This window comes from Echiichthys vipera (genome assembly GCF_963691815.1).
Source record: "Echiichthys vipera genome assembly, chromosome: 6".
Taxonomy (NCBI): Eukaryota; Metazoa; Chordata; class Actinopteri; order Perciformes; family Trachinidae; genus Echiichthys; species Echiichthys vipera.
This window is the reverse complement of record NC_139831.1, coordinates 6769870-6786160: the sequence shown is the minus strand read 5'-3', so window position 1 is coordinate 6786160 and position 16291 is coordinate 6769870. Positions and strand designations below refer to the sequence as shown.

The 16291-nt window shown below is 41.6% G+C and overlaps 1 protein-coding gene across 5 annotated transcripts in view; it reads left to right on the top strand.

Moving 5' to 3' along the window:
• Positions 1–16291, top strand: part of rapgef2b (Rap guanine nucleotide exchange factor 2b) — a 108041-nt gene that overhangs the window by 46153 nt on the left and 45597 nt on the right. For all 5 annotated transcript variants that reach the window (XM_083914905.1, XM_083914906.1, XM_083914903.1 and 2 more), the window contains exons 5-6: positions 6459–6534; positions 9415–9582. In XM_083914905.1, coding sequence (XP_083771031.1) covers positions 6459–6534; positions 9415–9582 — 244 coding nt within the window. The remainder of the gene's footprint in view (positions 1–6458; positions 6535–9414; positions 9583–16291) is intronic.

Genomic DNA, 16291 nt, shown 5'->3' with positions numbered 1-16291 from the left:
GCAAATGTCATGTTTTTGCTACTCTGATCGAAAGCTAATGTGGTCTTATACAATGACCCTAAAGATGTTGAAATATGTCTACGATAACATATTTCCAAACTGGTTGTGCAAGCCATGAGAATCGTTAACCTCTTTTTTTAGGAAAACATTTAAAAATAACTTTTCTGGTTGTGGCCAACAGTGACTCACATGCGCACTGGTACCAGAGTAATAAGGCCAACAACCAATATAACTTCACTCTAAAACAAAACATTTGACGGTTTAGGCATGAGTGACTAAGCCCTTTCAGATGTGGAACTGAACTGAACTTGTGCTGGACTTGTTATGAGCTGTTGTGATGTTTTCACAAAACATACAATGGTAACTAGATTTAAAGGGACACGCTACAGATTGAGAAAACTCCTGTTTAATGTCTTCTGAAGCGGTTTTGTCTGATAGTCATCTTTAGTTTGGATGCTTAAAGTTTGTAATATAATGCCTGTGATTTAAACCAGGAACACAGAGTTGAACATATGCAGGTATTTAGACTATTTGGCAGGAAGGTTTAATGAAGATACATTATCGAGTTGCATTATGGGAATTGTAGGATCAAGCGTTTTTTGGCGCTTGACTAAAATGAAAAGGTCAGGACATCGCAGTCTCTACTGTCTTTTGCAAGTCCCTAAACTTGATAGATGCTCTTATGGACAACCATAACAATTGAAACAGAAGACACAGACTTTATTAATCCCCTCTGGGAAATTCAGCTTTATTCATTTAACAGACTTACAATAAGTATTTTTACACACTGTTGGAACAAGCTAGATCTAGATTTTATAGTATATCCTTTAAACAACTAAAAGTGTATTTAAAGAGGTAAGACCTATAGTGTTTAGGTCTTTTATCTTCATCATGGTGTGATGGCATGTATAAAAAACACCCATGACAAGCTTCTATTGTCCATCTTTCATCAAAGTAGGGAAAATAAATGCTAATACAAATACTGTGCATGCTGGGAAGTATGCTATTAGACCAACAATATTGTTGAAAACCTTATTTTAATGAATTTAACAATCAACTAGACGTTTATTCTCCCGATAAGTATACATTACAACAATTAACTCATTATTATAAAAGACTGACAGACTTTAAAGAATTCATGATGGAAGATGTTCATGACTAACTTAAACAGAAAGGGGAGGACAGATGCCGTCCACACCCACCCACCCCTCCATAACACACACACCCCACCCGCTCCCTCAGTTAAACCTCGTAGCAGGAAGTGAGTCGTACGGTGGAATGCTGGTCGTAGTCAACGCACCACATTGCACAGAGAGAGAGAGGGAGAGAGAAAGGGGGCAGAGCCATTGGGCAGAGGCTGATCCACACGCACTTTCAGAGCCACACACTCCCATTCTCAGTCAGCAATACCCGGGTGTGCACACGCCGATATGCCGCAGTCACACCAAAGTCTCCGGACTGAGAATATGCTTGTTGGACTGACTGTGGACTAACGGTGGGGGATATTTTAGAAGGAGGGATTATCTTATCTTATCAGGTGGTGGTGGTGTCACTCCAGGAGCAGTTTGGACAGTCGGGGGTGAGTGTCCACACTACAGCAGTCCTTTGCTCCGTTGTACGGCTCAATAAAGCTCTGCCGATAACCTCCTGTGTTTTTGGTTGTACTTCGAGTACACCGCGCCGGGATCTGGTTGCAGTAAATCCTTTAAATCTGGAATGTGAATCATGACTTTGATGTTATTTTGGATCTGTCAGCGCACAGTATGTGCTGCCAGTAAAAGGGGTGTGTGTTCTTCATGTTTGGGGTGGGTGTGTGGGGTTACACAAGACCTATGGCAACTTTGAAACCAAAACAAAGCAGGAGCTCCTGCTGTGGGGAGAATATAAGAAATGTTGTTTTTAGATTCAGCGATGATCTATTGATACGTCTTGGAAGAGTTTTGAGCGGCTAGCTTTGTGGCTCTCTCTCTCTAAAACTCTCTACTTCAATGCTCTTTTCTCTTTGCGTTTACGATGTCGGCGAAGTTGTATTTTTGGAAACTAAAGTCACAAGTCACGAGTCATTGGCACATTCCTGGCATCGGTGTCTGCTTCTATTTCAGAAGTGGTGGGGCAAAGGTTCGGTGCATGCGTGCGGTGCGAACACAGCGTCACTCCAAGGAATTCTGTTTATGTTTGCAAGGTGAGAGGTGGTTGGATGGTCAGCTGCAGCTCAGAGGGGATGCTGGCAAACCCTTGAAGCCTGGATGCTGTTTTCATTGACAATCGCTTCTAAGATGTCTTGCTCCTCCTCCGACCTCCCCTTCCCTCCTTCTCTGTGCTGGGTCTAAAGTCTTGCATAACCAGCAAGTTTAATCTTTGTCCTGCTTACGGGTCTGTTGGGTTAAAAAAGCTGGTGTGCCCTCTTACCACTTACTCGGTTAAACGGATTAACAGAGTGAGGACACCCCCCACCTCACCCCTCCACCTTCCTCCTCCAGCTCAGACCAGCAGTGCAGATTAGTGATTGCACTGGTTCAGTCAGACGGCAGAATGGATCTGAGGCCATGGCGGTAGGCTGCCGGGCTCGCAAAATGAAAGGCTGGTGATGCATGTGGAATGACATTCCAGACGCCCAAGCTTGTTGTATAACGGGAGGGGAATGCGAGGCCGCTGAGGCAGGCGAGATGTCAGTCAGTCAACTGAGGGAGAGCTTCAGGGTTTAATTTGAAAATAAGATACTGGCTGCCTGTCTGAATCCAGCTCATACACAGTGTCTGATGGCCGGACATTTTTAGTAGTAATGGAGTAGAGGACCAACAGATGTTTTACTGTTTATGTTTATACTATCTTGTGCCCAACTTGTCGGTTGGCTGTAAAACACTTGCTATTGTAATTTAATTTCATAACCTGGTTGAAAGGTACTATGAAAATAAAGTTTGGTTGGTTGAAAGTAAGCAAAGACAGAGACATTCCTGCAAAAAATACGTTGTCTAATGCAAACAGGTGTGCTATGTTGATGTTGTATTGTCATGTTTTCGAAGACTTTCTGTGCTCTCATGGAGTTTATAAAACAGACGGAGTTTGTGAAACACTATGTAACAGGCAAGTACGTTAGGGACCCAACAATGTCCTTGACTTGTCATCATCAAGTAACAGGTGCTGCACCAACCGTTCAACTTTAACCGTTGAGATGAAGGCTTGCACTGTGTTTTTGTCTACGGGATGGGAAAGATTTCTGTGTTTTGACTTTCCATAGCATAAAGATTATTTTAGGTTTTCAGAAAAATCTGAGTTTCCCGCTCCTAATTACGACTCGGATGTTAAGCTGCTGTTCAGAAATGATTTTGTATGTCACATTGTTGCCTTTCTTAAATTGAACTTTTGAATATTTCTCATGTCTCTTATATAGGAAGGGCACGAATAGGTCAAAAGTTGCAAACAGGCTCCTGTACACTGTCTAACTTGCAAAGATACATTTATTAGGGACGTTTCGGTACTAGAATTTCAGTAGGCAAACAGTCTTTGCAAGTTAGGCAGTGTGCGGGAGTTTGTCTGCTAAAGTTGTTAATTAAAAACGTTAGATTGTTTCTTTTTTTGATGTGGTTTTGGGAGTTTTCTGTCTATATATGTGCTGAGTCTTTACTTATTTATGTACCGCATGTTGTCTGTTGTTTTTGCAATGGCTTCTGCGGGATAAATTCCCCTTGAAGGGACAATAAAGTGAACTGGAGTGAAGATAATGATTTTTCAACATTGGTATATAAAATTGCGGCACATGTAACAGCATTCTGGTTTGGAGAGTATGACACTTACAGTCTTTGCTCAGTGCTGTTCTGTTATAAATGAGTTACATACCTGTTCAACCATCTGGCGCACTTATCTTTTTCTTATCTGTTTTTTTAAGTTTCTCAGCCAGCACACACTGTAGTTCTCAGGAAAGAAAGCACAAACCCTACATCAACATGTGGACCTGAAGGCCCTACCGCTGAATTATTGATAGCAAGTATATTGTTCATACGCAAGACATCATTAATAGAGCTAATAGAAATTAAATAGCTGCATGCGTTGGTCAAACTTTGCACTGTAATGGTGGTGATTGCTTCAAAGATACTCGCACCCCAATCCAACCAAGCATCCCCTAGTAGAATCAAATGTTTGTTTTAGCCATATTACATTTGATGTCTAATACACATTCACCCACACAGCAGATCTCATACTTTCTATTTGCTCAGGAGTAGTCATAGAGCAGTGGAGGCTTTAATCTCCAAACAAGACACGTTTGTGTAAGAAAAAAAACCCTCCACCCCCTCACTATCCACTTCCATAATCCCTTCTTTAATATCTCACATTGCCAGTGGCATTTGCCTCCTGCAAAATGGAGGATTGGATTACTAATGTCAGGAATGTAATGGAGGAACATGATTGAACATGTCACTTTGGTGTTTGCATTTGGTGGCCTAACGTGTTTTGTGATGCGTAATGGGTGGGATCACCGCTCGCTTTTCCAAAGTAGAGCCAGCCAACGGAGGCTCAACAGGATCAGAGCTAGTACCGACTCCAAATGTCTGTACAACCAGATCAAAAAGCCCTCGCTCACTTCTCTGAAGTTGCTGCCCAGCTGACAAATCATCTTTGCTGGAAATAAGTTGCAAAGAATTACGTTTGTCTTCTTGTGAGAGAAAATACTGAGTAAGCTCTCCATACTTTAGCGCTGTTTGGCCCTGTGGTGTAATTCAGACTTGTGTACGTCGGGGATACAAGCAGATTTAAAACGCATTAAACTGAAGCCCAGACAAAGCAAACGGCAACCATCAGCATTTACCCCCTCACTGCCTTCATGCACTGAGCTCACAGTTGTTCAGTCCAGTAAGCCGTATAGTCTTTGATTTCAGTTTACGCTTCTCAGCAGAAGTGAACTGTAATCATGGGGACTTCTTTGACATAGTGTTGTTCAATAGGCATCAGAAAGTTGACAAATTAGTCAAGTAGAATTGCAGTCCTGGCAGAGAAACAACAGAACGGCTGACAAAAGAGGAAATAACACAAAACCCAACAAAAGGCTCTTGTGTGAAAGGAAGCCGAAAGAGAAAAGCAAAGCAAGCTAAATCGACTTTTAGAAAATAAAAGGCACCGCACAAATCATTATTTGCTCTTTGCCAAAGTGGCAGGTCGAGTATCGCCAGCTCTTTCCACTTGGCTGGTATTTATTTCTAAACCTGACCAAGATGTACCCACAACATGTAGCCACAAGCCCAGGGCTCCAAAACATTTAGACCATGCTGTGCCTAAGGTCTGCACCTGTCCATGCGGTTGATGAAAGCTGCCACCTCCGCAGCTTTGACGGAGGTAGCCTCACTGCTCACTTTACTGTGAGAACTGAGAACTTTCTACACCTGCAGTGTCTCACTTTGTGTCCGGTACATAGTGAGAAAAAAAATGTCTCAGCAGACCCAGTTTATGAATTGAGTAAGAACAATAAGTCATTGCAAGATACAGGGGGGAAAAAAACGTGAAGGCTGCAATTCAAGATGTTTTGATTTCTCAAATTAATCTTGCTCTTATTTTCTGGATTCATCGTTTAGTCTTAACTGGTGTTAAACGCCTGTCACGACTTCAACTTCAAACATTAATTGTTCTAATTGTTTGTTCTGTTGTAAGTGTGTTATAATCCTTTACGCTCTAAAACAACATGAATGAATACAAATGTTTAGCTTCCAGGCCACCTTGACTCAAATTCAGAGAAAAATGTATCACCCCCTGGTGTAACATCCCGGCTAGTTACTCTAAATAATGCAAAACAATTCCGCACAACACGAGGCAGGCACACAAACTCGGCAGCCGTCTTTTCTTTTGGAGTCATTTAAGTTTATCTTACAAAACAATCAGCAAACCAGCGAGATGTCGGTCACATTCTGAATCAAAAGATGTTAAAAATAACAAACAAGGACGTTCTTGTGCCTCTGCATTGAGGTCGGGTGCACGACAGACAAAGGCTGCATTCTCCACCAAACCCACCAGTTGAATCTCCACATGCTCAGAATTTCCATGGCTGCTTCCCTTCTTCGAGACATTTTGGTCTCTACTGCTTTTAATATTCCCCAATCCCCCGCTCTTACTAGGAGCGAGGCACACTGTACAAACTGTGACGTCATGAGAGTGGACTTTTCCAGAGGCGGTGTTTCCCTTCAGGTGGGAGTGGTCACAGCTGAAAGGAGGACCTGTCCTCCAGTGCTGCTCTGTTCCACATTTTATACATAAATTTCATACGGCATATTTAAAATGTTGGACAGAGACCTATAGACATTTAAAGGGTCCGTCTGTGCCTCTTGGCTGTCGGCGTGTGTATCAAAACTCAAAGAAATTACCATTTACAGATTGCAAGTACATATTGAACTGCTCTGCTTTAAATAAGAAAGCTTTGACTTCTAAAATCTTGTTTTTGACATCATCTTATTCATTTCTCTTTTTCTGTCCAGTTTTGGGAAGCGATCAGCAGGCAGCCTGCGGCGTGGATGTGAGTGCATCGTCCTGGAACCCTCCGAGATGATTGTGGTGAGTCCCATTTTTCAGAGTTTTAGCACACAGGTGTCAAACACACAGAGTAGAATTACCTTTCTTTTTTTTTTGGACAAAGCTTTTCTCGCCCAAATGTTAACTCTCTGTCGCCGAAATCCAAACACCTAGCTTGCATTTTCGCAGTACCCTTCACTACCGTCAAACGCTGGTTCTTTTCAATCGTATCCAATCCTCCTAAATTGCATTCATCTGTTATTCCTGATCTAAAAGAATCCCTCATTCTACCTTCAGTGTAAACCAGCAGTGCTTGGGTACCCGAAGACTGAAGCCTCAGTCGTCTCTGATGTTAGCATAGGGGATAATTATTGATTTGGCAACTCCTTCATGCATTAAGAGTGAACTGCATCGTGTGTGGATCACAAACCTACATTACTGACATCAAAGTATAGCTGTAATTTGGGAATACCATCCTTAAGAGTCCCTGCTGTAATGTTTTGTACTAATCTTTTATAAATGTCTCCTATTGACATTCCATCACAGCCTTAAAGCACAGCTGTATTTAACTGTCCAGCATGTGTGGGTTTGCTCGTCTCTACGGCTGAAAGAAGCACTGGATTTGTTTTTTTGGCAAATCTAGTTTTGGCTCACAAGAGCTGTTGAGAACAAATCATTCCCGTCTCAATCATCTGTCTTCCAGAAGCCGTCGGAGGACTGCAGATCAGAACAGATGCAGTTCCGCTGATGATGGTTTTGCACTAAAGGGCAGTAGTATGCCAGACAAAATCGCCATTATGCAAATTCAGAAACAGCTGTTACAGTGCTGCAAGAGAACGTATCTTCAGTACAGTATACTAAATAACTAAATGAGTCTATTCATTTGATGCCAAACTACATCAGATAAGGGAACCCTGAACATTGCAGGTTAAAACGTGACAGGAGAGGAGGACTGGATGTCTCCCTGCTCAACAGTTTAGTTTACTTCTTTATTTATCCCTTCTGAGGTGATCGTGTCCAACAGTGGAGAGATCTATCAAATCTGTTCATCTCTATAGAATATCAGAAAATAGTGAAAATTATCCATCACAATTTCCTGAAGCCTGTTTTGTTCGACTGGATATATAAGGATTTGCTGATTTTCTCTGCTTTATGTGATTTTTAAACTGCATATTTGTAGGTTTTGGATTACAAATATGCAGTTTAAAATCACATAAAGCAGAGAAAATCAGCAAATCCTTATAATTGAGAAGCTGGAACTAGAGTCTGTTTTGTATTTTGATTCATCACCTATCACTATTACTGTAGGGATAAATACTTTCCACGTCCTATACATCGTATTTTACCTTAAAGAGATACTTTACCCATTTTAAAGAAATGGAAATCTCTGATGCTCCGTTCCTCGGGGACCTCTGCTACGGAAACGGGCCAAACACTGTTTATCTGAACACAATGCCCACATTTACATGACACAGATCTGGATTAAAATGTGACACCATTATAATATTGAGTGACCATTTGTCCACTGCTAAGATGTTCACTTTGACAGGTTTTTAGCATATTATAATGCAACCTTTAAATCACACACATCATGCATGCACCCACACACTCCCTCGCCAACATTTCTAGCACATACAAATCCGCCCCCTTTGCCATCTTGTGTTGTTTTTTTTAAGACAGACATGAGAAATAACCACGTCTTGACAGTAGGCTCTATACTAAGGACTGGTTGGCACTGCTGCAACCACAGCACATAACATCCTGTAATTGCTCTGTCTCCATGTGTGTGTGCGTTGTAGATGGGGAGGGGGGGTTCTGTTAACTGAGCCTCTATCACAAACCCCCTCTGTTCTGCTTGCTGCAGATGCTTTTTGCCCTGACGCTTTTTGCTATATAAGGTGCCAGCCCACCCTGTAATTATTGAAGGATCTGCTGAAATATACTAGATACATAAACATAACCCCCCTAAACACACGGAACGATGCACACAGTCACAAACGGCAAAGAGACCAACACGTCAAAAGAAAGGAAAAAATAAGCCACTCACGTGTCCCTACTGTACACACATACACGTATACACACATTGCGAGATTTGCAATTAGACACACAATCACACTTATGCTCGCACTCACACAGCTCCCCTGCCGTTGTCATGGCAGCAGTTGGTACGGCAGAGAGAGATTTTAGTGGTGTAATCCCAAAGGCTGAGCGCTGTGAAATGTGAAGCCGCAGTGAAAGTAGCAAGAAAGAGCGAGAGGAGGAATGGGTCCAAGAAGAAGAAAAAAAGAAACTTAAATATGTCATTCCAGCATGACCCAAAGCCGCCAAGCAACAAAGTGGTCCCATTTAACCAAAAATACTTTAGAAAACTGTAGAATATGACCTCACTGCCTGCTATGTCGAAGTGGTATCCTGTGCCAGTTTCCACTTGGAAAATGTTGTTTTTTCCCCCTTTGAGTTCATTAAAGATGGAACCATGTATTTTATCTTGTTTTATCATGTAATTTCATTGTGGATAATACGTTTAACAGAGACAGAGAGAGCCTCTGTTGTTTTTTTTTTTACTCCATCAGACTCTGTTCATCACAGTATGTCAATCTACTCCCCATCGCTCTCCATATCCCTCCCTGACCACAGATTACTCACTCTCTTTCTCCCTCCATCTCTCTTTTTGTGTTGTGAGCACCCTTTGACGTAGGTGTGCATGGTGCAGCCTACACACACTTCTATTTTTACGCAATGAGAAGGGTGGGAGGCAGGGAGGAGGAGGTGGCAGGAGGAATTGGAGATGGAGTATAGGAGGGTGGGGTTTTTAAGATTGAGCCTACGTGTTTTCGAGGGGCTAGTGGAGAAGTGCGTGAATGAAGATGAAGACAGTCACTCCCCCCTCACTCTGTCTCCCTCCCTCACTATCATTTCCAGGTGGACTATATGGATGAAAATGAGGAGTACTTTCAGCGACAAGCCTCGCACAGACAGTCCCGCCGGCGCTTTCGGAAGATCAACCAGAAAGGGGAGAGGCAGACGATCATCGACACAGTGGATCCGTACCCCACGGGAAAGCCGCCCATAGCCCGGGGATACCACACGGTGAGTTGCACCCCGTGCTACAGTTTTTTGTGTTTACCCTCGCTGCGGTGGATCACTGCTCTCATTGTGGCTCTTGTTTGAGTGTCGTGCTCCTTCTTCAGACTCTGCTGTGCAGTCTTGCTTCAGATCATAGCTGAACATGTGTTCCCAGTTACACCAACTTTGCGTTGCTCTCTGTTTGCTGGCCTTAGCTGACCCTCGGTTGTAGGTTTTTGCATTTTGATATCTTGTGTCCTGAGGGAGGGCATCCTCGTCCCCCTACGGTGTTCTTTCAAGCCTGTTTTCCTAATCTTTTCACTGAGTTCTTCTCCCTGTAGCGTTTAATTGTTGTTTAACCCATCCTTGATAGATGGAAGTTGCTACACGTGTGTGTGTGTGTACTTGTGTGTAAGGTTGGTAGCTTCTGCTGGTTTAAGTGTGTTGATCTACCCTCTGTGTCATTTATGTTTTAGTGTTTTTAGTTTGTGGAGTATCCTTCTTCACTGTGTTATACCTGCATTTGGAAATCTGTTTGTTTGTGCTTTTATGGATGTGAGAAAAGCCTGCTGATGTGCGTTTTGTTTACAGGTTTTAACTACATTTATATCCTGCATTTTCACACTCCTCACTGATGCATTACATCATGGCAATGTGGGCATTGTGTTGCCCACACTGCCATGATAGATATATAGTTCCTGGATGATCAGGAACACTGTTGAAGCCTACTTTCATGAGTCTTACAGCTGTTCTATTCTTATAATTCCCATGTACATAGTCAACAGTAGGGCTGCTGTTGAAAGACATTTGTTTTTCAAATCAAACACCAGTGTTTTATATTTGAAACAGCTTTGGGACACTTCTCCTAATTAAATCCTGTTTCAGAATGTTAGAGGCTGGAACAACCGTCAAACTTTATATTTCTCAACTCCAGAAGAGGAAGAGTTTGTTGCCTTTTGTTTATCACCATGCCTCCTCCCCTCTGTGCTTTCTGTCCCTGGGAATAGGGAGCAAAGCATGTTCACATTAATGATGCAAATACCCAGCATGCAGTTGTTACACACAGCATTTCCTGTTCTGCACAATTTCACTGCATTCCCTTCATTCCTGAAGTTCCCGCGGGGACTCTGTCAGTTCACCAAGTTCTCCTTGGAACACTGTGAAACAATTGCGCTTAAAAAAGGGAAAATGCGGCAAACGTCATCTTCCACATGCCTCCCTTCCAGTCCCGCCCTGTTTCCTAAATTTAGACTCGCTGTGTCTTTGTTTTTAAAAGACTGCACTGAACTTTCGCATGGCCCGACATCTCGCATCGCACACACAACTCTCCTCGCTCTAGTACCATTCCTGTGGGAAGGATGGAGCGGATGCCATGGCAACCAGCAGTCCCAAATGGGCTCTGCTTGAGTGCACTTAGAAGTACAGTAGGGAAGGGAGCTAACTTAACAAGAGTGCAGTACGCTGCTGCTGCTGCTGCTGCTGCCGCTGCTGAAGGAAGGGTGGAGGGGAGCAGAGCGACAGAGAAGCTGAATCTGTGCGGATGCTAAGCTGACATAGCAAGCTAATCTCAAGCATTTAGAATGCCAGGCACCGCTCAGATTTTCCTTCCTCCTACCCCGAGGCGAATTTAGGAGGTGAGAAAGGCACCGAGGAGAAACTTGGGATTGAAGAAAGGAAATCTCTCTGGCAGGCAAGGTTTTTATTCAGCTTAGTCACTTCTATGAAGGCAAATGTGAGGTGAGGTATGAAAACAACAGAGGAGCCACGGGATCTGAGGGTTTCAAAGCTCATCAAATGTGAAACTCTGTTTATTTTAGTGCTGAGATCATTATTTTCATAGCTGATTGTTGATTTTTGATTGTTAGTCCAAGTTGATGTCTTAAATGTCTTGTTATGTCCAAGTCTCAGACATTTTTCATATACACTACTATAAAACAGAGGAAAGTCTCACATGCTCACAAAAGCTAGTATAAATTCGTAATCAGTTATCAAGATTGTTGTTTAATCCGCCAATTGTTTCAGCTCTTGTTTTATTTAATCCCATGTTGGATTTGTTACATGTTATAGAAAGAGCGATGCTGGCAGGCCATGATACCTTTCCCCGTATAAAAAGAATAAACTGTGGTGAAAGTCGTTTTAATGAAGTAAAACTATGAATACTACACTCTAAAAATACTCTGTTACGAGTAAAATGATTGTAATTATTTTTTACTTAACCATATCTGTAAAATACAGTATGTAAAAGTAAAACTCAGTTATTGTGGCCCCTGCCCGACTTGTATAATTATATAATTTAATATTTGATTATTACTGATCCATTTATTTAGTATTGTAGCTGTGTTGTGTAGTTTATTATTTATATATATATATATATATATATATATATATATATATATATATATAACATATTTTAGTAGGTATATTAGGTATATAAGTTCCTCTAAATCATACTTAAGTGCAGTACTATAACAAATGTAGTAACAACAACGCTGCATTGGAAGATAAAATATGTGATAGAAACATTAGATAGTTTGCCATTTGAAGACCTTCGTTATTGTAAAGTGTGAAACTTTCTATTTAAAACTTAACGACTAAGATCTGCTTTTGTGAGCATGATGAGATATGACGTGCCAATGCCAGCCACCAGCCTCGGTATGGCATTAAATCCTGAAATAGCTGATACCGTGAGTGGCCTTCATTGTAAACGAGAGATTGATCCGTAACTCCAAGGCGACAGGTTCGATCCCTGCGGTGGGCAGAGTGCCTGCGAACAGCTGTGTGTCCCTGAGCAACCCACCGAACATGCTCAGTCATTGCAAGTTGCTCTGAAGAGTGCCAGCTTAATACATAAAATGTAAATGTAATTGTAACCCAGTAGTGGAACTCCCACTGGGAGTGCTGACACACTCACACGTGCACGCAGGCACGCACACACACACACACACACACACACACACACACACACACACACACACACACACACAGTGACACCCTGGTTTAATAGATGGTTTCATTGGCTGGCTAAGTTTACAATCTGTCCGTGTATTGGTCTTGATCTTTTCATAAAATTCTATACTATGTGCATCACAATTCCATTGCCATTGATCCCTTGTAAGGCTCATTTACAGCCAGAAGCGCCTCAACAAAAGCTTTTGTTTTAGTTTTCAAGATATTGACAGCAAATCACCTGAAGATATGAAGTCTCTCTTAAGTGCATCCGCGAAGTAGCCTAAGAATGAGTTGTTACTTCATCTTTGTTCAAAAGGAAAGGATGTGATTTTATCCTCAACAATCATTAGTTACTGGCATATCCATCTTGACATCATTTACAGGTGACACAGGAGTGGTTAAAGGGTAGACTAAGAAAAATGTGGATTAAAGTGTTAACATCTCTGTAAATTGGCATAAAACAACCTTTATAGCAGCGTTAATATCATCTCTGACACAGGAAGATGAAGTCCCCAATCTTAATCCCACCTACAAAGCTGTGTGAGGTAACGGGGGAAAAAAGCCGTCAGCGAGCGCAGCATTCAACGTGTGTGAATCACGGTTGTCATGTCGATGTCGATTAAAGCTGAGTTTATGCACAGTTCACGGGAGAAGCTGTACCTGAGCTTCTGTGTTTTTGTGGCTCAGATTCCAGTTCATTACAATAATGCAGGCTCCTTGTGTTTGAGCTTGCATTAGTGTTCCTCCAAAGAAAGGAATAGACTGACCGTTGCAGTATTTCTAAGGTAAAAGACGACAGTTTGGGCTTCACTTTTAAATGCACCTGTCAGAGTTATTGTCAGAGACCACACCTACCACTAACCGTTAAAAGGTTTCAAGTTGAGGTATGATGTAAGATCGTTTTTTCCATGTATCTGAAGGATGTCGGGTTCTTCTGTTTGTTAAAATGATCTTTTCTATGTAAAATATTCTGCCACAGCTTTCTGTCTGAGCTTAAGTTGTCTTTGTAGTTTGCAACCATTAGAGGCTACAATGCAGGAACTTAAAAAAGGATTAGGGAAGAAGATGGATTTTTCTAAAAATAAAATAAAAAGACATGTCCTGTTTTAATCAGGGCAGTGAAAGAGGACAGTGTGTATGATTCAACATGTGTGCTCAGAGCTGTCGGTTAACACTCCGGTGCCTTGTTCAGAACGGACACCAGTTATTGCTAGCATCACTCTTTCTTTCTTCACTCTGTCAGTCTTATACACACACACACACACACACACACGCACACACACACACATCTTGATCTTTCTATTTTCTCCCGAACAGAGGCTCATAATCTCCAATCTCCATTTTGCACTTTATCTCAAACACGCAATCTCTTCCTCTAATATCAACAGCCATTAGTTCTGTCAACCTGCTAAAAATACACAGATTCTCTCCCTGATCTCTCACTCAGCCGTTCACTTGATGTCTTTGTGCTGTCACTCAATTTGAAATGAAATGTTGACGTGGCTGCCCTCAGGGTCTCATGTTTACCAAACGCTCACTTGATTTTATCCACGACAAATTTTCATCATTTCCAATTTCACCTTTACCCTTTGTCCTCCATTTCTCTTCGCCTCTGCTGCCTTTTAAACTCCTCTTTAGCCCCAGACACCCCGAACTCTCTGAGCGGATGAGTTATATTCCTCCTCTGTGTTTACTCAGTGGCCAGTAGGGCTTCCAAGCCTCCAAACAGCTGTTCTGTAATTATACAAGCAGCAGGAGTTAGACAATCAATACTCCTTTTACTCTTTCCCTCCACCCGGGCGGCCTGGTGGTTAGCAGGGCTGCCCTGTAATCAGAAGGTCACAGGTTTAATCCCCGAAACAGCCAATGTGTCCATCAGCAACCGTGTGCCCTGTTGGAGTGCCTTTGACAGTGACATTGCTCACTCATCTTCTGGCTACTTTTTAATTCCTATAAGATGTACAGTATATGGGAGGGAAAGGTATAACATAAGGTTGATTCTCTAGTATTTAAGTTTAAGAGCAGTTAAATATCAAACATTAGCTGTATCAGATGACTCTGAGACAACAATGTAACTGTAATAAATGAATACAGGGTTGTACTGTATGTGGTTGCTTTATAGCACAGCTTCCCTTCACATGAGCTTCACTTACTTCACTTACATTGACAATGTGGGATGCGTGTATTTTCTTTCTTGCAGAGAGTTAGATGAAGTTATAATAAAGTTGATTTGCATTGCAGTTTTCAAAATTAGAATTACAAAGTTCTTAAATAAAACAAAACAATAAAAGACCCAACAATGTTTGAATAACCAGGCAATATGATGATGGAAGGTTACACTGTACCTTACTCTCAATGTGAAGAATAAAGTGCAGTGTAACCTACTAATGAAGAATAAAATTAAACCTAAAGGATAAATGATATGAATGCCTTTTTATAAAGAGTAGTCTTCAAAGGTGATTTAAAATACAATATCACTTTCATATCTGTCTGATCAAAATAAAGCTAAAGCCAGCAGCTGGTTAGCTTAGCATAAAGACTTGAAATGGGGAGGCTAGCTAGCTGTTTCCTCCCGTTTCTAGTCTTTATGCAGCACTGAGCTAACCAGCTGCTGACTCCGGTCTAATATGGTATGGATCTTCACAGCTAAAGGGCAGAGTACTGCTTGCTATGTTTCTTGAATTCAAGTACTTTCTTTAATTTTGAAGTTTCTCTTTTCTTTGGCTGATTGATTTGAAAACTAGAATCTCTCCAAGGATAGCTAAACCTCGTGAAGCAACATTTCATGTGATTCTTCTCATGTAGAAAAAGGCAAAGTTAGAAAGGAATGAGATTGAGGCTGAGAGCTTTCTCTACATGGTCTTGTGTGTTTGGGTTAAATGTGACAAAGGTTTCAAAGTTAATGGGGAGAAGATAACATGGTTTTTAAATCCACCACACATAGCACCTTATAATTGGAGTCTTATTGTCTGTTTAGAGGTCGAAAATGTCGTGCAGCGGTAATGAGGAGATCCAGAAGTTAAAGTGATCCGTTCAGTAATCTGCAGGCATGCTGAATGGGAAGGGTGTGTGTGCAATGCAGAATAATAATGTGTGTGTCAGTGTGTTTCCCTGCCTGTCCTTGGCTATAAGAGCAGTGAGAAAGTTGAATTTCACCTTGAAAATGCATTAATCTTCTGGGTCCCAGAACAATGAAAAAAGGTTTGCCAGTAGGTTGATATCTTTGTTGTCATTATAAAAAAAAAACTTCTGTCAGGATGTTGGTTGGAGTTGAATTGTCTCTCTGAGCATATGAAGTAATTTGTCTTCATAGAAATGAATGCTACAGGAAGAGCAACAAAAACAACTATTTTAAAATGCAGTCACTTGCGGCTACATTCAGTCTCTGTCTAACATGGACATTTGTTTTTGGTGTGGTACAGAACTGCTGCATTTTAACACATTTTAACATGTCCGCGGAGCTTTCACCTGCTGTTTCTCACATCCTCGACTGGCAAGTGGCATGTTTGATAACTTTCATCTCCTCTGCTTCTTTCCATGGCTCTCTCCTTTAACCTGGCTCCCAGGAATGCAATAAGGTACGGTATCTATTAACAATGTTGTTTGTTGTGTTTGCTAAATGCAAGTGTGACTGAGTGTGAATGTTCTGCCTTTTCTGCCTTTTCCAGCTGTCTGTGTCTGTGTTTCTGCTGGTGATTTTATCTACGTCTGTTCCCCATTTATCGTATCTGTAGCTTCTGGTAGACTCCCTTAATAAATTCCCTCCATTTACTGGCATGGAGGC